The 23,914-nt window shown below is 36.9% G+C and overlaps 1 protein-coding gene and 1 long non-coding RNA gene across 9 annotated transcripts in view; both read left to right on the top strand.

Annotated features, from left to right (window-relative positions):
* LOC127834588 (choline-phosphate cytidylyltransferase A-like) overlaps positions 1–16,342 on the top strand; it is a 57,067-nt gene extending 40,725 nt beyond the window's left edge. For 5 of the 6 annotated variants that reach the window (XM_052360586.1, XM_052360585.1, XM_052360588.1 and 2 more), the window contains 4 exons: positions 2,739–2,877; positions 6,425–6,493; positions 14,487–14,621; positions 15,711–16,342. In XM_052360586.1, coding sequence (XP_052216546.1) covers positions 2,739–2,877; positions 6,425–6,493; positions 14,487–14,621; positions 15,711–15,926 — 559 coding nt within the window. In that variant the 3' untranslated portion in view covers positions 15,927–16,342. The remainder of the gene's footprint in view (positions 1–2,738; positions 2,878–6,424; positions 6,494–14,486; positions 14,622–15,710) is intronic. The other variant, XM_052360591.1, reaches the window with a different exon arrangement.
* LOC127834598 (uncharacterized) lies at positions 10,137–14,480 on the top strand. 3 transcript variants are annotated; one of them, XR_008028011.1, is made up of 3 exons: positions 10,137–11,084; positions 12,082–12,251; positions 13,823–14,480. It is a non-coding gene; the product is annotated as an uncharacterized LOC127834598 (long non-coding RNA). The 3 variants fall into 3 exon arrangements; XR_008028010.1 differs by having other exon boundaries at positions 13,723–14,480; XR_008028009.1 differs by having other exon boundaries at positions 12,082–13,255; positions 13,422–14,480.
* Positions 16,343–23,914: the final 7,572 nt, after the last annotated feature.

Here is a 23,914-nt window from a genome sequence, read left to right as displayed (position 1 = left end):
GCTTATGAGACTGTGACGTGGTTCTATTATGCTAATGAGACTGCAGGTGGTTCTAGTATGCTAATGAGACTGCTATATGGTTCTAGTATGCTTATTAGACTGCCACATGGTTCTATTATGCTAATGAGAATATGGCTCTAGTATGCTAATTAGACTGGTATGTGGTTCTAGTATGGTTCTAGTATGGTTCTAGTATGCTAATAAGACTGCTATGTGGCTCTAGTATGCTTATGAGACTGGTATGTGGTTCTAGTATGCTAATAGACTTCTTTGTGGCTCTAGTTTGCTAATAAGACTGCTATGTGGTTCTAGTATGCTAATAATACTGCTGTGTGGTTCTAGTATGCTAATAAGACTGCTATGTGGTTTGAGTATGCTAATAAGACTGCTATGTGGTTCTAGTATGCTAATGATACTGATGTGTGGTTCTAGTATGATAATAAGACTTCTGTGTGGTTCAAGTTTACTACTAAGACTTCTGTGTGGTTCTAGTTTGCTAATAAGACTGCTATGTAGATCTAGTATACTTATGAGACTTCTGTGTGGTTCTAGTATGCTAATAAGACTTCAACATGGTTCTTGTATAGTTGTGAGACTGCTACATGGTTCTAGTATGCTAATAAGACTGTTACGTGGTTCTAGTATGCTAATTAGACTGCTACATGTTTCTTGCATACTAATGAGACTGCTCCATGGTTTTAGTATGCTAATTACACTGCTCCATGGTCATAGTATGCTAATTAGACTGCTACATGGTTCTAGTATGCTAATGAGACTTCTAAATGGTTCTTATATGCAATTAGACTGCTACATGGTTCAGTTAAGCTCATGAGACTGCTACATGATTCTTGTATGTTAATTACACGGCTACATGGTTTCTAGTATGCTTATGAAACTTCTAAATGGTTCTTGTATGCTAATTAGACTGCTGCATGGTCATAGTATGCTAATTAGACTGCTACATGGTTCTAGTATGGTTATGAGACTGCTATATGGTTCTAGTATGCTAATGAGATGCTACATGGTTCAACTATGCTAATGAGACTGCTACATGATTCTTGTATGCTAATTACACTGCTACATGGTTTCTAGTATGCTAATGAGACTTCTAAATGGCTATTGTATGCTAATTAGAATTATACGTGGTTCTAGTATGCTAATTAGACTGCTGTGTCGTGTAAGTTTGCTAATTAGACTGAAACGTGGTTCTAGTATGCTTATACGACTGCTAGGTGGTTCTAGTATTCTAATAAGACTGCTCAGTGGTTCTAGTATGTTAATAAGACTGCTTAGTGGTTCTAGTATGCTGATGAGATTGCTACATGGTTCTAGTATGCTAAATAGACTTTTATGTGGTTCTAGTATGCTAATAAGACTGCTATGTGGTTCTAGTATGCTAATTAGACTGCTACGTGGTTCTAGTATGCTAATTTGACTGCTATGTGGTTCTAGTATGCTGATGAGACTGCTACATGGTTCTAGTATGCTTATTAGAATGCTACATGGTTCTAGTAAGCTAATAGACTGCTACATGATTCTAGTATGCTTATGAGACTGCTACCTGGGTCTATTATGCAAATAAGACTGCTTAGTGCTTCTAGTATGCTAATAAGACTGCTAAGTGTTTCTAGTATGCTAATTAGACTGCTGTGTGGTTCTTGTATGCTAATGAGACTGCTTTGTGGTTTTAGTATGCTAATGAGACTGCTAGGTGGTTCTAGTATGCTTATTAGACTGCTTCATGGTTCTAGTATGCTAATTAGGCTGCTACATGGTCATAGTATGCTAATAAGACTGCTGTGTGGTTCTAGTATGCTAATGAGACTGCTGTGTGGTTCTAGTGTGCTAATGAGACTGCTACATGGTTCTAGTATGCTTATTAGAATGCTACATGGTTCTAGTAAGCTAATAGAATGCTACATGATTCTAGTATGCTTATGAGACTGCTACATGGTTCAAGTATGCTAATGAGACTGCAACGTGGTTCTAGTTTGCTTATGAGACTGCTACATGGTTCTAGTATGCTAATGAGACTGCAACGTATTTCTAGTTTGCTAATGAGACTGCTACGTGGTTCTAGTATGCTTATGAGACTATATGTGGTTCTAGTATGCTAATGAGACTGCTATGTGTTTCTAGTATGCTAATGTGACAGCTACGTGGTTTTAATATGCTAATTAGACTGCTATGTGGTTCTATTATGCTAATGAGACTGCCATGTGGTACTAGTATGCTTATGAGACTGCTACGTGGCTCTTGTATGTTAATGAGACTGCTATGTGGTTCAAGTATGGTAATTAGACTGATATGTGGTTCTAGTATGCTAATTAGATTGCTAAGTGGTTCTAGAATGCTTACTTGACTGCTAGACTGCTACATGGTTCTAGTATGCTAAATAGACTGCTACTTGGCTCTTAACTGGAAATGAGTCTACCAATTTGCTCTAGGATTGGAACAGGTCTTCTTCTTGGCTTTTAAGTGGAAATTATACAGGTTTTTTGCTCCATGATAGGAATCAGCCTGCTGCTTTTGTTTAAGGGTGGGAATAAATCTACTATCATGCTGGGACGAACTATTTCAGAGTGTGTAGTACTGCTGGCATTCTAGCTATGAAAAAAATCATATCTTTCTTGTCAAACAAAAAAGCTGTAACAAAAACCAAGCAAAATGGATGTTTATCACTCTTGTAGCCAATTCAACACGTGTCTTTACATAACGTTTACTGTATGATTGTGCAGGTTTCTGACGACTCAGCGTACAGAGGGTATCTCAACAACGGATGTGATAGCCCGCATCATCAAGGACTATGACTTGTATGTTAGGAGGAATCTGGAGCGAGGGTACACTGCCAAGGAGCTCAATGTCAGCTTCATGAAGGTACCTCATACAAACAATGTCCGGTGAAAATCGTAAATTTAACTTTTGTTGTTTCTACTGTCAGGATAGGAGTCCCATCCTGTCTCAGCCATTACTGTCCATGTAGAGATGGATTTGCAAATAACTTGAAACAATATGTTGGGGGCAACACCTGTCTTCCTTCCTCAAAGCTGAAGGCCACCTAAAAGGTCAAATTAGGCCATAAAATAGCATTAAAAATTTAAAATCTCTGTCTCATTAATAAATTTGCCATATAATGATGGATTTAAATTAGCTTGGCCAAAATGTATACCACCTTAAGAGAACATGATAATATAAAACCCTTCTCACTTTCTTAAAAGTCAATGTCACGCTTAGAGGTCAAAGGTCAAATTTTGCCAAAAAGCAGCCTGAAAAAACCTGCCCCAGTCATGCCTATGCCATAAATTGATTGGTTTTAGGATAAATTCGCCCAAATTTAAACCATCATAAGAAAAAGGTCACAATAAATTCAAATGTCAGATTTGAAAATTCGTCTGAAATCACTAAGCACGATTGAAAAGCATCATATAACTAACTGTTGCATGTATTAACCATGTTGTTATATAAATGATCAAGAGGTCAAAGGTCAAATTTGAAATTAAAGTGGAATGTGGGGGCATCTTTGTCCCATTGACACATGCTTTTCTGTGTTAAACATTGTGAAACTACTGTCACAATTTTAAAACAGTTGAACACTATGGACGGCTTCAAAATTGTCTTTTAAAAAATTACCAGTATTTTATGCATTTTGTTTGGTGTATAAACTGTCTAAATGCCTTACTTGCATAAATACATATGATCATTAATACAATTATGAAATTTTCGAATTACTATTCAACGATTCTTAAACTAGGGGTGTCTGGAAAGTATGTTCACAGCCTGATTTTATTCCTCACTGTCTCCTGTATGAAAGTATTTACAAAGACTGATTTTATGCAAGTATGTTCACAACCTGATTGTATTCCTTAATGTCTCCTGTTTGAGAGTATGTTCACTGTTTGATTTTGTTCCTTACTATCTACTAAATGAAAGTATGTTCACAAACTAATTTTATTCCTCAATGTCTCATGTATGAAAGTATGTTCACAGCTTGATTTCGTTCCTTACTATCTCCAAAATGAAAGTAATACCACAACCTGATTTCATTCCTCACTATCTCCTGTATGAAAGTATGTTCACAGCTTTATTTCTTTCCTTTCTATCTTCAAATGAAAGTGTATTCACAACCTGATTTCATTCCTTACTTTCTCCTGTATTAAAGTATGTTCTCAACCTGATTCCATACCTCACTATCCCCTGTGTGAAAGTATGTTCACAGCCTGAGTTCATACCTCACTTTCTGCTGTATGAAAGTGTGTTCTCAGCCTGATTCCATACCTCACTTTGTTCTGAATGAAAGTATGTTCTCAGCCTGATTCCATACCTCACTTTCTGCTGTATGAAATTATGTTCTCAGCCTGATTCCATACCTCACATTGTCCTGTGTGAAAGTATGTTCACAGCCTGATTTCATACCTCACTTTCTGCTGTATGACAGTATGTTCTCAGCCTGATTTCATTCCTCACTATCCCCAGTGTGAAAGTATGTTCACAGCCTGATTTCATTCCTCACTTTTTCCTGTATGAAAGTATGTTCACAACCTGATTTCATTCCTCACTTTCTCCTGTATTAAAGTATGTTCTCAGCCTGATTCCATTCCTCACTATCCCCTGTGTGAAAGTATGTTTTCAGCCTGATTCCATACCTCATTTTCTTCTGTATGAAAGTATGTTCTCAGTCTGATTCCATACCTCACTTTGTCCTGTATAAAAGTATGTTCACAGCCTGATTCCATACCTCACTTTGTCCTGTGTGAAAGTATGTTCACAGCCTGATTTCATACCTCACTTTCTGCTGTATGAAAGTATGTTCTCAGTCTGATTTCATACCTCACTTTCTGCTGTATGAAAGTATGTTCTCAGTCTGATTTCATACCTCACTTTCTGCTGTATGAAAGTATGTTCTCAGTCTGATTTCATACCTCACTTTCTGCTGTATAAAAGAATGTTCACAGCCTGATTTCATACCTCACTTTCTGCTGTGTGAAAGTATTTTCACAGCCTGATTTCTTTCCTCACTTTCTCCTGTATTAAAGTATGTTCTCAGCCTGATTCCATTCCTCACTATCCCCTGTGTGAAAGTATGTTCTCAGCCTGATTTCATACCTCACTTTCTGCTTTATGAAAGTATGTTTTCAGCCTGATTCCATACCTCATTTTCTCCTGTATGAAAGTGTGTTCATAGCCTGATTGCATACCTCACTTTCTGCTGTATATGTTCACAGCCTGATTGCATACCTCACTTTCTGCTGTATGAAACTATGTTCACAGCCTGATTCCATTCCTCACTATCCCCTGTGTGAAAGTATGTTCACAGCATAATTTCATTCCTCACTTTCTCCTAAATGAAAGTATGTTCTCAGTCTGATTCCATGCCTTACTGTATCGTGTGTAAAAGTATGTTCTCAGCCTGATTTCATACCTCACTCTCTCCTGTATGAAAGTATGTTCACAACCTGATTTCATTCCTCACTATCTCTGTATGAAAGTATGTTAACAGCTTGAAAATATTGTGTTACTTAAAACACCACAATAGTAAATTTATGTCATACCCACCAAAAATGGTCCAAGCTTTTTTTCACTGAGCAAATTGCAATATTTGTTGTCTTAGGTATGATCCAAGGTACACAATTACTATGTTTGTTTGTATTCGTCTCCATATCATTATTTAATCAATGGGATTTGAAGTCATGTCACTAATTTACATCAGTGCTTAAACTGTTTTTTAAATAAAGAATGATTTTTTTTATTGTAATTAGTTAATTACCTTAGCAAAACATTTGAATCTTTAATATGTTATCATAAGTTTCTTCTGTCAGGAAACATATACTTTTTTAAGTTCCTCAATCCTGTTTAGCCTCTTCTAATAATATTAAATTGTATATGGTTTTATGACTTTTTTAAATCCAATGATCCCTACATGATGACCTTGTATTGCTTTGGAGAAGTATTTACATTGCCCTATATTACAGGTTTTTAGGGCATTATGTAAAGGATATTTGTTGGATTCGGTGGAATATTGATTTTAATTCAGGAGTGAATTCAAATCAACATTACACCGAATCCAACAAAATTTCTCTTTATTTTATGCTTAGAAATGATTATTTTTGCCACTGGAAAAACAATTAAAATTACAGAAATCAATTAAAATTATCGATAATATTCACTGTTTATTGTCACTGTTTGAAACAGGGAATTATCAGTTTTAATTCACTGATATTTCTCTATAAACCATCGGAAAGCATAAAACAAATAAGGTATAATTAAAGGAACATTTATCATAAATTTCTTCTGAATAAATTCACGTTAATATAATAATCACAGTCTGTGAATGAACTTTCCAGACAGCAAATCAAAGATAGTACTTGTTATTTAAACACTTTCAAGACCCAACAGACTATATGATGGGGTATGAATCTCTTTTCAGTTTTGGTTTTATTTTTTTGAACGGCACATTGTTGAAGTTTGCACCAAACTAACGTGGGCTGTCTGGAAAGTATGTTCACAGCCTGATTTTATTCCTCACTGTCTACTCCAATAAAATATTTTCACAACCTGATCTTATTCCTCACTTTCTCCTACATGAAAGTATGTTCACAACCCGATTTTATTCCTCACTATATACAATATGAAAGTACGTTCACAGCCTAATTTAATGCCACAGTATCTCATTTAAAGAATGAATATTCACAGCTTGATTTTATTCCTCATTGTCTCCTGTATGAAAGTATGTTAACAGCCTGATTATACCTCACTGTCTCCTGTATGAAAGTATGTTCACAGCCTGATTATACCTCACTGTTTCCTGCATGAAAGTATGTTCACAGCCTGATTTCATTCCTCACTATCTTCTCTATGAAAGAATGTTCACAACCGGACTATACCTCACTATCTTCGCTATGAAAGTATGTTTTATTAAACCTCACTATCTTCGCTATGAATGTATGTTCACAACCTGATTATTCCTCACTGACTTATGTATGAAAATATTTTCACAGCCTGATTTCATTCCTCACTATCTTCTCTATGAAAGTATGTTCACAGCCTGATTGCATACCTCACTATCTTCTCTATAAAAGTATGTTCTCAACCTGAATATACCTCACTATTTCCTATATGAAAGTATGTTCACAGCCCGATTATATCTCGTTTTAATGTCCCCCACTATAGTAGTGGGGGACATATTTTTTTTGCCCTGTCTGTTGGTTGGTTGGTTGGTCTGTCGGTTGGTTGGTCTGTTTGCGCCAACTATAACATTTTGCAATAACTTTTGCTATATTGAATATAGCAACTTGATATTTGGCATGCATGTGTATCTCATGGAGCTGCACATTTTGAGTGGTGAAAGGTCAAGGTCATCCTTCAAGGTCAGAGGTCAAATATATGTGGCCAAAATCGCTCATTTTATGAATACTTTTGCAATATTGAAGATAGCAACTTGATATTTGGCATGCATGTGTATCTCATGGAGCTGCACATTTTGAGTGGTGAAAGGTCAAGGTCATCCTTCAAGGTGAGAGGTCAAATATATGTGGCCCAAATCACTTATTTTATGAATACTTTTGCAATATTGAAGATAGCAACTTGATATTTGGCATGCATGTGTATCTCATTGAGCTGCACATTTTGAGTGGTGAAAGGTCAAGGTCATCCTTCAAGGTCAAATATATGGGTCAAAATTGCTCATGTAATGTCACTTCTGCAATATTGAAGCTAGCAATTTTTATATTTGAAATGCACGTGTATCTCATGGAGCTGCACATTTTGAGTGGTGAAGGGTCAAGGTCATCCTTCAAGGTCAAACGTCATATTGCGGAACATTGTGCTTCACAAACACATCTTGTTAAACAATAACATGTCAACGAATTGACTGATTGGCTTGATACTTCTCTTGCGCATTGGCCTTGGACAGTTGATGGCCCCTATTGAAATTGGGGTTCCTAGGTCAAAGGTCACTGTCAATGTCACAATAAGTGTAAAAATTGTTTCTGATCAATAACTTGTGAACAAATTGACCGATCGTCTTGATACTTCAGATACTTCACATGTACATTTGCCTTGGACAGTAGATGACCTCTGTTGAAATTTGGGTCACAAGTTCAAAAGTCAAGGTCACTTTGACATTAAGCGTTAAATTGGTTTCCGTGCGATATGTCATGAAAGGATAGTGATGGGTATGAAGGCCCTGTTTGTGGGGGGGGGGGGGGGGGGGGGTAGGTCATCTGTCCCCAACCGCCGAGCTCTTGTTACTTTATGATTTTCTTTAAACAACAGTATCGTGTTACTAATAACACCAAAACATGTTGATAAATCGATTTCAATAAAACTTAAATTAATATGAGGTCAAAATAATACGGAACACGTATAGGCCTTTAATTGCGTACAAATATCCTACTGGAGGTATAAATTATGGTTATTTATTGGAATGTAAGTTTCAAATAAATAAACTTATTTCATGAACAAATGTATAATGTTTGTTCATTCTTCCCCCCCCCCCCCCAACCCCATTAACCCAAGTAAACAAATACTTTGTTTGCTGTATTGGTCTCCATATCATTAGTTAGTCAATAGGATTTTAATGAATGTAACTAATTTCTACTAATGATAATTAATTGTGTTTAAATAAAATAATCGTTTAAATAGAGTTGTTTTAGTTTAGCCCATACTCATAAGTTTATATAATATATTGCTATTTGATTTTGTATGCCCCCTCCCGTGTATGATGCAATATAGCAGTCAACGTCTTTCCGACTGTCAGTCTGGCATACTGTTTTCCGAAGGTTTTTTTACTAAAGGCTTTAAGATATTGATCTGTTTTTTTTTATGTCCCCTTATGTCTGTCTGTTGGTTTGTTTGCGCCAACTTTAACATTTGCAATAACTTTTGCTACATTGAAGATAGCAACTTCATATTTGGCATGCATGTGTATCTCATGGAGCTGCACATTTTGAGTGGTGAAAGGTCAAGGTCATCCTTCAAGGTCAAAGGTCAAAAAAACTAAATCAAAGCGGCGCTAAAGGGGACATAGTGTTATTGACAAACCCATTTCTTGTTGTTATGTGATTCCACCTACATGACCTACACATGAGATGTAAAATTTGTTCCGGTCCGTTGATTTTTGAAGATGATAAGGGCCTTTGACTTATTTAAAGGGTTGTAATAAGCTTTAAAAGAAGGTAATTTTTATGCCCCCGGTAGGGTGGTATTTAGCAGTTGAACTGTCCGCCAGAGTGTCAGTATGTGTGTATGTCACTCTGTCAGTCCGTCCGGAAAAATACTTTAACGTTTGCCATAACTTTTCAATATTTAACATAGCAACTTGATATTTGGCATGCATGTGCATCTCATGGAGCTGCACATTTTAAGTGGTGAAAGGTGAAGGTCAAGGTCATCCTTCAAGGTCAAATGTCTAATATATGGCGTCTGTCCGTCCCTCCGAAAACTTTAACATTAGCCATAACTTTTTCACTATTGAAAATAGCAACTTGATATTTGGCATGCATGTGTATCTCCTGGAGCTGAACATTTTGAGTGGTGAAAGGTGAAGGTCAAGGTCATCCTTCAAGGTCAAATGTCTAATATATGGCGTCTGTCTGTCCGTCCAAAAACTTTAACATTGGCCATAACTTTTTCACTATTGAAGATAGCAACTTGATATTTGGCATGCATGTGTATCTCATGGAGCTGAACATTTTGAGTGGTGAAAGGTGACGGTCAAGGTCATCCTTCAAGGTCAAATGTCAAATATATGGCATCTGTCCGTCCGAAAACTTTAACATTGGCCATAACTTTTTCAATATTGAAGATAGCTACTTGATATTTGGCATGCATGTGTATCTCATGAAGCTGCACATTTTGAGTGGTTGAAGTTCAAGAGCGCGAACGCAAAGAAGAAGAAGAAGTTGAAGTTCAAGGTCAAGGTCTTCCTTCAAGGTCAAAGGTAAAAAAAAAAAATCAAAGCGGCATTCTCATGAAGCTGCACATTTTGAGTGGTGGAAGTTCAAGGTCAAGGTCATCCTTCAAGGTCAAAGGTCAAAAAATAATAATTAAAAATTCAAAGCGGCGTTCTCATGAAGCTGCACATTTTGAGTGGTGGAAGTTCAAGGTCAAGGTCATCCTTCAAGGTCAAAGGTAAAAAAAACTAAATCAAAGCGGCGCTAAAGGGGACATAGTGTTATTGACAAACCCATTTCTTGTTGTTATGTGATTCCACCTACATGACCTACACATGAGATGTAAAATTTGTTCCGGTCCGTTGATTTTTGAAGATGATAAGGGCCTTTGACTTATTTAAAGGGTTGTAATAAGCTTTAAAAGAAGGTAATTTTTATGCCCCCGGTAGGGTGGTATTTAGCAGTTGAACTGTCCGCCAGAGTGTCAGTATGTGTGTATGTCACTCTGTCAGTCCGTCCGGAAAAAAACTTTAACGTTTGCCATAACTTTTCAATATTTAACATAGCAACTTGATATTTGGCATGCATGTGCATCTCATGGAGCTGCACATTTTAAGTGGTGAAAGGTGAAGGTCAAGGTCATCCTTCAAGGTCAAATGTCTAATATATGGCGTCTGTCCGTCCCTCCGAAAACTTTAACATTAGCCATAACTTTTTCACTATTGAAAATAGCAACTTGATATTTGGCATGCATGTGTATCTCCTGGAGCTGAACATTTTGAGTGGTGAAAGGTGAAGGTCAAGGTCATCCTTCAAGGTCAAATGTCTAATATATGGCGTCTGTCTGTCCGTCCAAAAACTTTAACATTGGCCATAACTTTTTCACTATTGAAGATAGCAACTTGATATTTGGCATGCATGTGTATCTCATGGAGCTGAACATTTTGAGTGGTGAAAGGTGATGGTCAAGGTCATCCTTCAAGGTCAAATGTCAAATATATGGCATCTGTCCGTCCGAAAACTTTAACATTGGCCATAACTTTTTCAATATTGAAGATAGCTACTTGATATTTGGCATGCATGTGTATCTCATGAAGCTGCACATTTTGAGTGGTTGAAGTTCAAGAGCGCGAACGCAAAGAAGAAGAAGAAGAAGTTGAAGTTCAAGGTCAAGGTCTTCCTTCAAGGTCAAAGGTAAAAAAAAAAAATCAAAGCGGCATTCTCATGAAGCTGCACATTTTGAGTGGTGGAAGTTCAAGGTCAAGGTCATCCTTCAAGGTCAAAGGTCAAAAAAAAATAATTAAAAATTCAAAGCGGCTTTCTCATGAAGCTGCACATTTTGAGTGGTGGAAGTTCAAGGTCAAGGTCATCCTTCAAGGTCAAAGGTAAAAAAAAACAACATTTTTTTTTTCAAAGCGGCGCAATAGGGGGCATTGTGTTTCTGACAAACACATCTCTTGTTTTACAGCAGTTACTGTAGTATTTCACTGACAGTATGTAATACTTTTAAAGATAAAACAATTAGACAATTAAACATTATGCTGCTTTTGATATTGAGCTGCTATTTGGTGTGCGAGTCCACATAAATGCCCAACAGATGAAGAGTGAAATTCGTTAAGGTTCATTGATTTGTGAGGAAGTTATGGGCCTTGGACTTAAAAATGTATATAAAAATGTTTGTTTGCGCCAACTTAAACATTTGCAATAACTTTTGCTATATTGAAGATAACAACTTCATATTTGGCATGCATGTGTATCTCCTGGAGCTGAACATTTTGAGTGGTGAAAGGTGAAGGTCAAGGTCATCCTTCAAGGTCAAATGTCTAATATATGGCGTCTGTCTGTCCGTCCAAAAACTTTAACATTGGCCATAACTTTTTCACTATTGAAGATAGCAACTTGATATTTGGCATGCATGTGTATCTCATGGAGCTGAACATTTTGAGTGGTGAAAGGTGACGGTCAAGGTCATCCTTCAAGGTCAAATGTCAAATATATGGCATCTGTCCGTCCGAAAACTTTAACATTGGCCATAACTTTTTCAATATTGAAGATAGCTACTTGATATTTGGCATGCATGTGTATCTCATGAAGCTGCACATTTTGAGTGGTTGAAGTTCAAGAGCGCGAACGCAAAGAAGAAATAGAAGAAGTTGAAGTTCAAGGTCAAGGTCTTCCTTCAAGGTCAAAGGTAAAAAAAAAAATCAAAGCGGCATTCTCATGAAGCTGCACATTTTGAGTGGTGGAAGTTCAAGGTCAAGGTCATCCTTCAAGGTCAAAGGTCAAAAAAAAATAATTAAAAATTCAAAGCGGCGTTCTCATGAAGCTGCACATTTTGAGTGGTGGAAGTTCAAGGTCAAGGTTATCCTTCAAGGTCAAAGGTAAAAAAAAAAAACATTTTTTTTTTCAAAGCGGCGCAATAGGGGGCATTGTGTTTCTGACAAACACATCTCTTGTTTTACAGCAGTTACTGTAGTATTTCACTGACAGTATGTAATACTTTTAAAGATAAAACAATTAGACAATTAAACATTATGCTGCTTTTGATATTGAGCTGCTATTTGGTGTGCGAGTCCACATAAATGCCCAACAGATGAAGAGTGAAATTCGTTAAGGTTCATTGATTTGTGCGGAAGTTATGGGCCTTGGACTTAAAAATGTATATAAAAATGTTTGTTTGCGCCAACTTTAACATTTGCAATAACTTTTGCTATATTGAAGATAACAACTTCATATTTGGCATGCATGTGTATCTCATGGAGCTGCACATTTTGAGTGGTGAAAGGTCAAGGTCATCCTTCAAGGTCAAAGGTCAAAAAAACTAAATCAAAGCGGCGCTAAAGGGGACATAGTGTTATTGACAAACCCATTTCTTGTTGTTATGTGATTCCACCTACATGACCTACACATGAGATGTAAAATTTGTTCCGGTCCGTTGATTTTTGAAGATGATAAGGGCCTTTGACTTATTTAAAGGGTTGTAATAAGCTTTAAAAGAAGGTAATTTTTATGCCCCCGGTAGGGTGGTATATAGCAGTTGAACTGTCCGCCAGAGTGTCAGTATGTGTGTATGTCACTCTGTCAGTCCGTCCGGAAAAAAACTTTAACGTTTGCCATAACTTTTCAATATTTAACATAGCAACTTGATATTTGGCATGCATGTGCATCTCATGGAGCTGCACATTTTAAGTGGTGAAAGGTGAAGGTCAAGGTCATCCTTCAAGGTCAAATGTCTAATATATGGCGTCTGTCCGTCCCTCCGAAAACTTTAACATTAGCCATAACTTTTTCACTATTGAAAATAGCAACTTGATATTTGGCATGCATGTGTATCTCCTGGAGCTAAACATTTTGAGTGGTGAAAGGTGAAGGTCAAGGTCATCCTTCACGGTCAAATGTCTAATATATGGCGTCTGCCTGTCCGTCCAAAAACTTTAACATTGGCCATAACTTTTTCACTATTGAAGATAGCAACTTGATATTTGGCAGGCATGTGTATCTCATGGAGCTGAACATTTTGAGTGGTGAAAGGTGACGGTCAAGGTCATCCTTCAAGGTCAAATGTCAAATATATGGCATCTGTCCGTCCGAAAACTTTAACATTGGCCATAACTTTTTCAATATTGAAGATAGCTACTTGATATTTGGCATGCATGTGTATCTCATGAAGCTGCACATTTTGAGTGGTTGAAGTTCAAGAGCCCGAACGCAAAGAAGAAGAAGTTGAAGTTCAAGGTCAAGGTCTTCCTTCAAGGTCAAAGGTAAAAAAAAAAAATCAAAGCGGCATTCTCATGAAGCTGCACATTTTGAGTGGTGGAAGTTCAAGGTCAAGGTCATCCTTCAAGGTCAAAGGTCAAAAAAAAATAATTAAAAATTCAAAGCGGCGTTCTCATGAAGCTTCACATTTTGAGTGGTGGAAGTTCAAGGTCAAGGTCATCCTTCAAGGTCAAAGGTAAAAAAAAAAAAACATTTTTTTTTTTCAAAGCGGCGCAATAGGGGGCATTGTGTTTCTGACAAACACATCTCTTGTTTTACAGCAGTTACTGTAGTATTTCACTGACAGTATGTAATACTTTATAAGATAAAACAATTAGACAATTAAACATTAAGCTGCTTTTGATATTGAGCTGCTATTTGGTGTGCGAGTCCACATAAATGCCCAACAGATGAAGAGTGAAATTCGTTAAGGTTCATTGATTTGTGCGGAAGTTATGGGCCTTGGACTTAAAAATGAATATTAACCCTTTCGGAGTTTTTTTACGGAATGGTATGTGACATTACCTACAGATAAAGTATGTATTCCTTCTGGTGAATTGATTTTCGGCGAAGTTATGGGCCTTGGACTAAGAAATTATCTGTATTATAATCTGTTTATGGAGTTTTTTATTTTAGATAATGAGCTGATTTTTGGTACTTGAGTCTGCCAACATTACTTACAGATAAAGTGTGAGTTTCGTTATTGATTTTTTGGCTAAGTTATGGGCCTTGTTTTCTCTAAAATAGATACTGTGGGACTTCAAAGGGCAGTAGGAGGCATGGTGTTTCCCAAACGCAGCTCTTGTTATTTCTTGTTGATATGCATTTTCTGTGTTTTAGGAGAAAAAGCTGCAATTTGAAGAGAAGTATGACAAAATCAAGGACAAAAGCAGGCAGTGGATTGACAACTGGCATGAGAGGTCTCACGAGTTGATTGGCAGCTTCCTGGCTATGTTTGGTAGAGATGGGCGATTGGTGAGTTGATATGCTTGCAAAAAATTGTATTTAACAATAATTTGCCAATCACTGTTCGATTTCTTCCAATTTCTTCTGTATCTTTATTACAGCTCATTATCTTGTGGTTACAAAAAATAATTTGCGAGAAGTTATTATTTGTTGCAACCTGTTAATATTCTTCTATTGCTTATGATTTAACATATTCGTCTTTTTAATGCCTTTTTCACATTATTGCTGTTAATACAAAATGTACTTGCATGCAGCAAAATCATCATGAATTGACTAAATATAGATTGCCTTAAAGAAACTTGTCCACAATTTAGGCAAAATAACAATTTTCAAAAAAAAAGTATTGAAAAAGAATTTATGCATTATATTCAAAGAAGCAAAAAAAACATATCTGACTAATAATTATATAAAAGATATTGTTTATTTCATGGGTAATCATCAATCAAAATCTTAACATTTGTATAGCATCTTAACCCTTCGCTGCATGCTGGGAAATTTGTCGTCTGCTAAATTGTCGTCAGCTGAATTTCTAAAATTAGCATTTTCTTCGATTTTTTTTCAAAGAATACTGTAAGTATAGCAAACAGTTTGGATCCTGATGCGATGCCACGTTCTGAGGCGTCTCATCTGGATCCAAACTGTTTGCAAAGGCCTTCAAAATTCGGTTCCAGCACTGAAAGAGTTAAACATTGTTCATCAAAAGTTAAGCTGAAATATGTTTTAACACGATAACGTTTTAACTGACACATAAATGTAAAAGCTTGCATTTCATTAGAATTAACTAAAAAAAGCTTCTTGCTTTGAGCCATAGGTCATGAATGTTTTTATTTTTTTCCTTTTCCTTACAATTATTAAAAACGGTTCCAAAGAGTACAGTTTTGTTAGTAAATTCATTCAATGTCATTTTTCAAGGAACGAAAATCTGTGGACATGTCCTTTAAATGGCACATAGATGTTAATAATGACGATAAATATGTGTTACGAACGTTTTGTTCACTGGCCTGGTATCAGCACTTGCAAGGTGTTACAGTAAACCATTATATGGCCAGAAAACATATCAACATATTTCACAACTATAAATGGGATAACTTATTACAGAAACACTGGGTGAAGGAGGGTATTCGTGCAATATCGCCGTCTAGAGAGCCGCATCATAAGGACCTGGATGAGCGGTCGAGCAGCAGCTCCTCCCCGGCCTCATCCCCACTCACGGAGAGACGCCCCAAGCGGCAGCGTCCCAACAGCCGCCCCATGGCCAGCTGTGAGTCCAAGGAACTCAAGTACAATGACTACTCAGACGAGGAGCAAAGCTAGATCAGTCAGTTTGGAGAACATTGCAAAACTGCAATATTAGTACATTGTGGGTAAAACTGGGCTTTATGTGTGTGCGTAAAGTGTCATCCCAGATTTAAAAACAAAAATCAAGTCTAGGCCGGAAGTGTTGCCTCGGATTTTCCTTTGACGACTGCAGTGGCTAATCTTGGATGAAACTTTACGCATGTGCATTAGGCCCTGTGACAACATAGCGAGGATCATGTTAAAACATGCTACAGAGTGTATGCATGGTGTCCTAACATAAGAATTCCAGTGATGCTCAATGCTCGTTTCAATTTTAAATTCAGTCCTTTTGAGATGTGTATAATGTTAAGCTTGTGTTTATTTATATTTTATGCCCCCCTTCGAAGTAGAGGGGGTATATTGTTTTGCACATGTCAGTCGGTTGGTCTGTCTGTTGGTCCGTCTGTCCACCAAATGGTTTCTGGATGATAACTCAAGAACGCACTCAAGAACGCTTAGGCCTAGGATCATGAAACTTTATATGTTCATTGGTCATTACTGGCAGATGACCGCTATTGATTTTCAGGTCACTAGGTCAAAGGTCAAGGTCACTTTGGAGGGGCATATGTCTTTGAGCGGAACGCGGAACACTTGTCAAGTTTTGTTATAGTGACCAAGTCATTTAGATTTTTTAATTGATAAAGAAATATAAGGGATTGTTTTGTAACACTGACAAAGTTAACGTTACCATCATATACCTGGAAAACTTGTACATCTTGCTGACTATTCAAACATGTGTCCCATCTAATATAATTACCACTGACATTAATAGGCATTTTAGTCTTTCTGAGTTGGTATATGTTCAAAGTTACTAGAAGTATTAAATATCAGTTAAATAATACTCACATGAATAAGTGATCATTCTTGTTTAAATATTTTGCATTCCAATGTTATTTTTATGCCCCTGGATCGAATGATCGAGGATATATTGTTTTTGGCCTGTCTGTCATTCTGTGGAAAACTTTTACCTTTAAACTTTTGCAATAATTAATAAATTTTGTAATATTGAAGATAGAAACTTGATATTTGGCATGCATGTGTATTTCCTGGAGCTGCACATTTTGAGTGGTGAATGGTTAAGGTCATCCTTTAAGGTCAAAGGTCAAATATATGGCTTCAAGGCGGCGCAATAGCGGGCATTGTGTTTCTGACAAACACATCTCGTTTTTATAATGTACAATTTAAAAGATTACATCAGAATTCAAGCTAGTTGAAATTATTCTAAACATTCAGTAACGTAATCAAAATAATAAATTAAATACAAGGAAAGGATTGATACAGAAAAAATAATTTTTGTAGAGTTCTATGAAAAGTAAAAGCGAACAAATCAAGTTTGGACGTATTGAACTGTACATATACAGTGGTTTTGTTTAACACACTGAACAATAATATCACATGTTGATAGTTGCTTGTTTGCCACTACTGTTTTGCCAGCTCACATCTTTACAATGTTGGGATTCTTTTGTATTAGCTTAAATAAGATTTAGAAAATGTATAAATGGTCCATTGTGGACATTTTTATGCCCCCCTTCGAAGAAGAGGGGGTATATTGCTTTGCTCATGTCGGTCTGTCTGTCGGTCTGTCGGTCGGTCGGTCCGTCCACCAGGTGGTTGTCAGACGATAACTCAAGAACGCTTGGGCCTAGGATCATGAAACTTCATAGGTACATTGATCATGACTCGCAGATGACCCCTATTGATTTTGAGGTCACGAGGTCAAAGGTCAAGGTCACGGTGACCCGAAATAGTAAAATGGTTTTTGGATGATAACTCAAGAACGCTTATGCCTAGGATCATGAAACTTGATAGGTAGATTGATCATGACTAGCAGATGACCTCTATTGATTTTCAGGTCACTATGTCAAAGGTCAAGGTCACGGTGACCCGAAATAGTACAATGGTTTCCTTATGATAATTCAAGAACGCTTATGCCTAGGATCATGAAACTTTATAGGTAGATTGATCATACTAGCAGATGACCCCTTTTGATTTTCAGGTCACTAGGTCAAAGGTCACGGTGACCCGAAATAGTAAAATGGTTTCCGGATGATAACAAAAGAACGCTTATGCCTAGGATCATGAAATTTGATAGGTACATTGATCATGACTCGCAGATGACCCCTATTGATTTTGAGGTCACTAGATCAAAGGTCAAGGTCACTGTGACCCGAAATAGTAAAATGGTTTCCGGATGATAACTCAAGAACGCTTATGCCTAGGATCATGAAACTTCAAAGGTACATTGATCATGACTCGCAGATGACCCCTATTGATTTTCAGGTCACTAGGTCAAAGGTCAAGGTCACAGTGACAAAAAACATATTTACAAAATGGCTGTCACTACAACTGAGAGCCCATATGGGGGGCATGCATGTTTTACAAACAGCCCTTGTTTGCTATGTACTTTAATAATATATTGTGTATAAATGATACTATGTGGTGATTTTGCTGTGCTATTATTATCGATGTGTAGCCATCAAAAGACCAATATAACGCTTTTTACATAGATCCTGTTGCAAGTTTGTAAATGTTATTTATATTTGGATGCATGCCATTCATGTTGCCTACCATCATTGGTAAAACATAATTCAATTATTTATTTAAGCGATTTTGCTCCAATATGAGGTGCAATACTAAATAAAAAGTATCATTGTATCTCTATAGCTTTTTACCAGTTCATTTTAAGTAGACAAGTTTGTTTCTTTAATAAACTATTTACGTAAAGTTTAATTACATGAAAGGTACTATTTAGTTTACATGCGAGTTTCTTAGTAAAGTCTAAAAGGTTAAGTTGGTTTACATTTTTTTTCTTAATTACAAATATGTGAGAGCAATTATATTTTTGTTTAAATCGATATACAACATTTAGCCGACCAAAATCCGTATTGGTCTACTCTGCAGCTATTTAACGCAGGTCACCAAATTATAAGTGTTAATGCAACAATTACATCATACGTCATATATGATCCTCGCTTTTCAAATATTTTAAGTACATCGTTGTGATTGGCGTCTCATTGTAGTTGCTTGGCAACCAACTTTGAAACTTAATATTCAATAGGTCACTTAAACTGTCAATCGTCAATGAGTGTATTTCCAACATTTGGAATAGGTCGGGTGAATTACAGTCCAACCTGATTAAGCGGTCTTCTTAGAACAGCGGTCTCCTGTCTACAGCAGTCAGTCTTAAATCAGTATGTATTGCACCTGAGAATAATGGTCAATCGTTGATAGCTTACAACGACTAGTAAAAACACTGTCAAAGCCATTTTCCACTTGTGTGTAGGGGTAACGAGGCAGTCGTTTCGAAGTAGGAAACGTTATCTCTCATATCAATCTGCATTGTTGTCTCTTACCCCTGACGCCATTGCGTCTATAGCGCGTCTATTTTGTGGGAAAGAAATCGGCCTTCAATATAATCAATGGGACCCAATGTTAGAAAACAAATAATAGTGTGTTGAGAAGATTTGTTTTTTTTTATTAGTTTTGTTATTAGCAGGCGATAACCAGATTAGTTATCGCACATATCAGCAAAACAGACATTGAACTGCTACTTATATAACAAACTTTAGGCATTTATTCGAGTGGATTTTTTCATGTTAAATGCTGCTCATGACATCGAATCCGTGTTTTATACTTATATGGACGTGACCTCACTGACACGTGGCGACCTTAAAAATATCCTCCAATAAACGTAATACTAATTGTCCAATTTACTAAATGAAAGATATTCGTGAGAAAATAACAATAATACCGTAAATAAGCGCTTCAAGTTAATAATTGTTGAGAATTTAAATAAATTAATATGATATACAGTCCACTCTCGTTATCTCGACATCGGATATCTCGATATTCTCGATATGTCGAAGTAAGCTCAATGTCCCATTTTTTCCCCTTTGTCTATATAAATAAACATCGCTTATCTCGATTTTCGTTATGTCGAATAATTCGATATGTCGATATAAAATTGTGTCCCCAGTCCCGATTTTACATGTATTTACTGTGGTTTATCTCGAAGTGCGAATAACTGCCTCAGAGTCGGCAAAAGGTGAGAAAAATTGTCTTTGATACTTCACCGTCCCGCTTCGCCCGGCTGCTCCCCATACTGTGCGGTAGGAAATTGATCCGTTAATTGCATCACTGATCACACGTGTATAATGTCGTTAGCGATTAACACTTGAGTAAGGCCTGTCACTTTAACTGTCACTTTTTAACATCAATATTAACTGCAATTAATACACAGTCTGCCGAAACCGAAAGACTATTTGTTTTTACAAACAACATTCCAAAATGCATTGAGTTATATACTTGCGTATATAAACCGTTGCAAATTTACAGAATGTTGTTCTCCAAAACTCATTATCATGGCTAACTTGGAAGAATATTTCAAACTACAAAATGTGCATGTACAGTTCAGTATTCCAGAACGTGATTTACGCATGTTCAGATGGAAAACCCTCGTCTTGATTGGACGTCAATTGCATCATTACTTTAAATAGCAACATTACCGGATGTTTACTCGACAGTTTAGAAAAATTATAACCGCATGTGTTCATGCAATTTTGTAATACTTAAAACGTCATTTTAAGCAATTAAATAGCAAAATTAGTCTTACCTCGTAAAAACGCGTATATATCAGGTAGAGAGTATTATGCCACACGGTGACGGCTTTAGTTAGACCACTTAGCAGGTATTTAGATGCTAAAAACAAGGTAAATTTTCGTCTCATTTTTTCTTTGAAAACGCCGAATCGGATATCTCGGACTCTCGTTATCTCGATATTTTTTCATGTTCCCGCCGGCTTCGAGATAACGAGAGTGGACTGTAATTATATATCATTAAAAAATAATTATTTGATTTAATTCAGTTTTCGGAAATGAGTCTGTTACTGCACTATACTTTGCGCATTCGAGTGGGTGGGGCAACGACCTAGCAATATTTCCAACTGACCAACAATCTAGAAACAGGTACTCTGAGAACAAGTCACCTGTCTAAAACGGCCACATTGGCCATTTCAATTAACTTACCGCTATATACAGACAATAAAAAAACGCTTCTTGAATCGAATTCATAATTTAAAAAAAAGAACATTTAAGTTAAGGCAAGTTTTGAAAACAAGTGGCATTAAATTTTGATAGATCGCCTGTCACTATATTTAAAACAGCTCTACGGAAGAAATGTTATCAGCATCTCCGCAACTTCAATAAACTCATCTTAACCATGTGTTAATATTTCACTCTCCTTATTTATGTACCAACTGAAGTTTCAAACATAATTATAGTTGAATATGGTAGGTTCTAAATATGAACCACATTTTTTCGAGGTCATCCATAGGTTCTAACCTTGACAACCTATTTAAATATATAGAGTGTGGTTCATGTTCATGGAAAATGAAGACTATTGAACGAACGAATCTCATAAAATCTCAGAGATTGACACATTATTGAAAAAAAACTAATTCCAATGGGAATATAAACAACAGTGGATGTAAAGCACAAAGATATACCTGTTTCCAAATGGGTACGAAAGATCGATTGTCCATGTAAAAAATATTATTGAACTACGTAGCCCGTGGTTAAGTGTCGATTAGTAGAACTCTGTAACAGTGTTGATCATATTTCCAATGTAAAGACATGTAGCTCAACCGAAAGCTTGTTGTAATTGGTCACATGGATCGGAAGAACATTTTGTTTTCAATCATTATAATATTCATAATATGCTTATATACAGATCTTATATATTAAATGTGAAGTTAAAAAGGTTTCCATAAATAAATCTGTAATGAAGTTTAAGAAAGTGCTTATTTAAATGTCTGTGGTAAGTTTTTTAATTGCGGTCTGCACTCAATTCGCTTAGTTAAAATCATTCGACATTCGAATTTTCCTCCCCTCGGGCTTCACCTCAATCATACCCTTAATAACCCGCCACTGTCAATAGAAAATAAAATTGATGTCAAATTGATAATTCTTTACAAACTATTGATTGGGTCCAACAATGTTAAAAAAAACTCCACAATGGACATTTCTACGAGAGCACAAGTGTTTTTTATTCAAGGAGAGGACGATTGTGGCACATGTGTATGTGAGCAAAGTGGCCTTATTAAGAGATAACGATTGCTAAACATTCCTACATGAGCACAAGTAGTCTTATTCAGGGAGAGGACGATTGCTAAACATTCCTACATGAGCACAAGCAGTCTTATTCAGGGAGTGGACGATTGATTGACATACCTACATGACCAAAGTAGTCTTCATTCAGGGAGGGGACGATTGCTAAACATTCCTACATGAGAACAAGTAGTCTTATTCAGAGAGAGGACGATTGCTAATCATTCCTACATAAGCACTAGCAGTCTTATTCAGGGGGAGGACGATTGCTAAACATTCCTACATGAGAACAAGTAGTCTTATTCAGAGAGAGGACGATTGCTAAACATTCCTACATAAGCACAAGCAGTCTTATTCAGGGAGTGGACGATTGCTAAACATTCCTACATGAGAACAAGTAGTCTTATTCAGGGAGAGAGCGATTGCTAAACATTCCTACATGAGAAAGTAGTCTTATTCAGGGAGAGGACGATTGCTAAACATTCCTACATGAGAACAAGTAGTCTTATTCAGAGAGAGGACGATTGCTAAACATTCCTACATGAGCACAAGTAGTCTTATTCAGAGAGAGGACGATTGCTAAATACTCCTACATGAGCACAAGTAGTCTTATTCAGGGGGAGGACGATTGCTAAACATTCCATACATGAGCACAAGTAGTCTTATTCAGAGAGAGGGCGATTGCTAAACATTCCATACATGAGCACAAGTAGTCTTATTCAGGGAGAGGACGATTGCTTAACATTCCTACATGAGCACAAGTAGTCTTATTCAGGGAGTGGACGATTGATTGACATTCCTACATGACTAAAGTAGTCTTATTCAGGGAGGGGACGATTGCTTAACATTCCTACATGAGAACAAGTAGTCTTATTCAGAGAGAGGACGATTGCTAAACATTCCTACATGAGCACAAGTAGTCTTATTCAGGGAGAGGACGATTGCTAAACATTCTTACTAACATTCCTACATGAGCACAAGTAGTCTTATTCAGGGAGTGGACGATTGATTGACATTCCTACATGACTAAAGTAGTCTTATTCAGGGAGGGGACGATTGCTTAACATTCCTACATGAGAACAAGTAGTCTTATTCAGAGAGAGGACGATTGCTAAACATTCCTACATGAGCACAAGCAGTCTTATTCAGGGAGTGGACGATTGATTGACATTCCTACATGACTAAAGTAGTCTTATTCAGGGAGGGGACGATTGCTTAACATTCCTACATGAGAACAAGTAGTCTTATTCAGAGAGAGGACGATTGCTAAACATTCCTACATGAGCACAAGCAGTCTTATTCAGGGGGAGGACGATTGCTAAACATTCCTACATGAGAACAAGTAGTCTTATTCAGAGAGAGGACGATTGCTAAACATTCCTACATGAGCACAAGCAGTCTTATTCAGGGAGTGGACGATTGCTAAACATTCCTACATGAGAACAAGTAGTCTTATTCAGGGAGAGGGCGATTGCTAAACATTCCATACATGACCACAAGTAGTCTTATTCAGGGAGAGGACGATTGCTTAACATTCCTACATGAGCACAAGTAGTCTTATTCAGGGAGAGGACGATTGCTAAACATTCTTACTAACATTCCTACATGAGCACAAGTAGTCTTATTCAGAGAGAGGACGATTGCTAAACATTCCTACATGAGCACAAGTAGTCTTATTCAGGGAGAGGACGATTGCTAAACATTCTTACTAACATTCCTACATGAGCACAAGTAGTCTTATTCAGGGAGAGGACGCTTGCTAAACATTCCTACATGAGCACAAGTAGTCTTATTCAGGGAGAGGACGATTGCTAAACATTCCTACATGAGCACAAGCAGTCTTATTCAGAGAGAGAACGA

Source organism: Dreissena polymorpha, chromosome 6 (assembly GCF_020536995.1).
Source record: "Dreissena polymorpha isolate Duluth1 chromosome 6, UMN_Dpol_1.0, whole genome shotgun sequence".
Classification (NCBI taxonomy): domain Eukaryota; kingdom Metazoa; phylum Mollusca; class Bivalvia; order Myida; family Dreissenidae; genus Dreissena; species Dreissena polymorpha.
The sequence above is the reverse complement of the archived record's forward strand: the minus strand, read 5'-3'. Positions and strand labels throughout refer to the sequence as shown.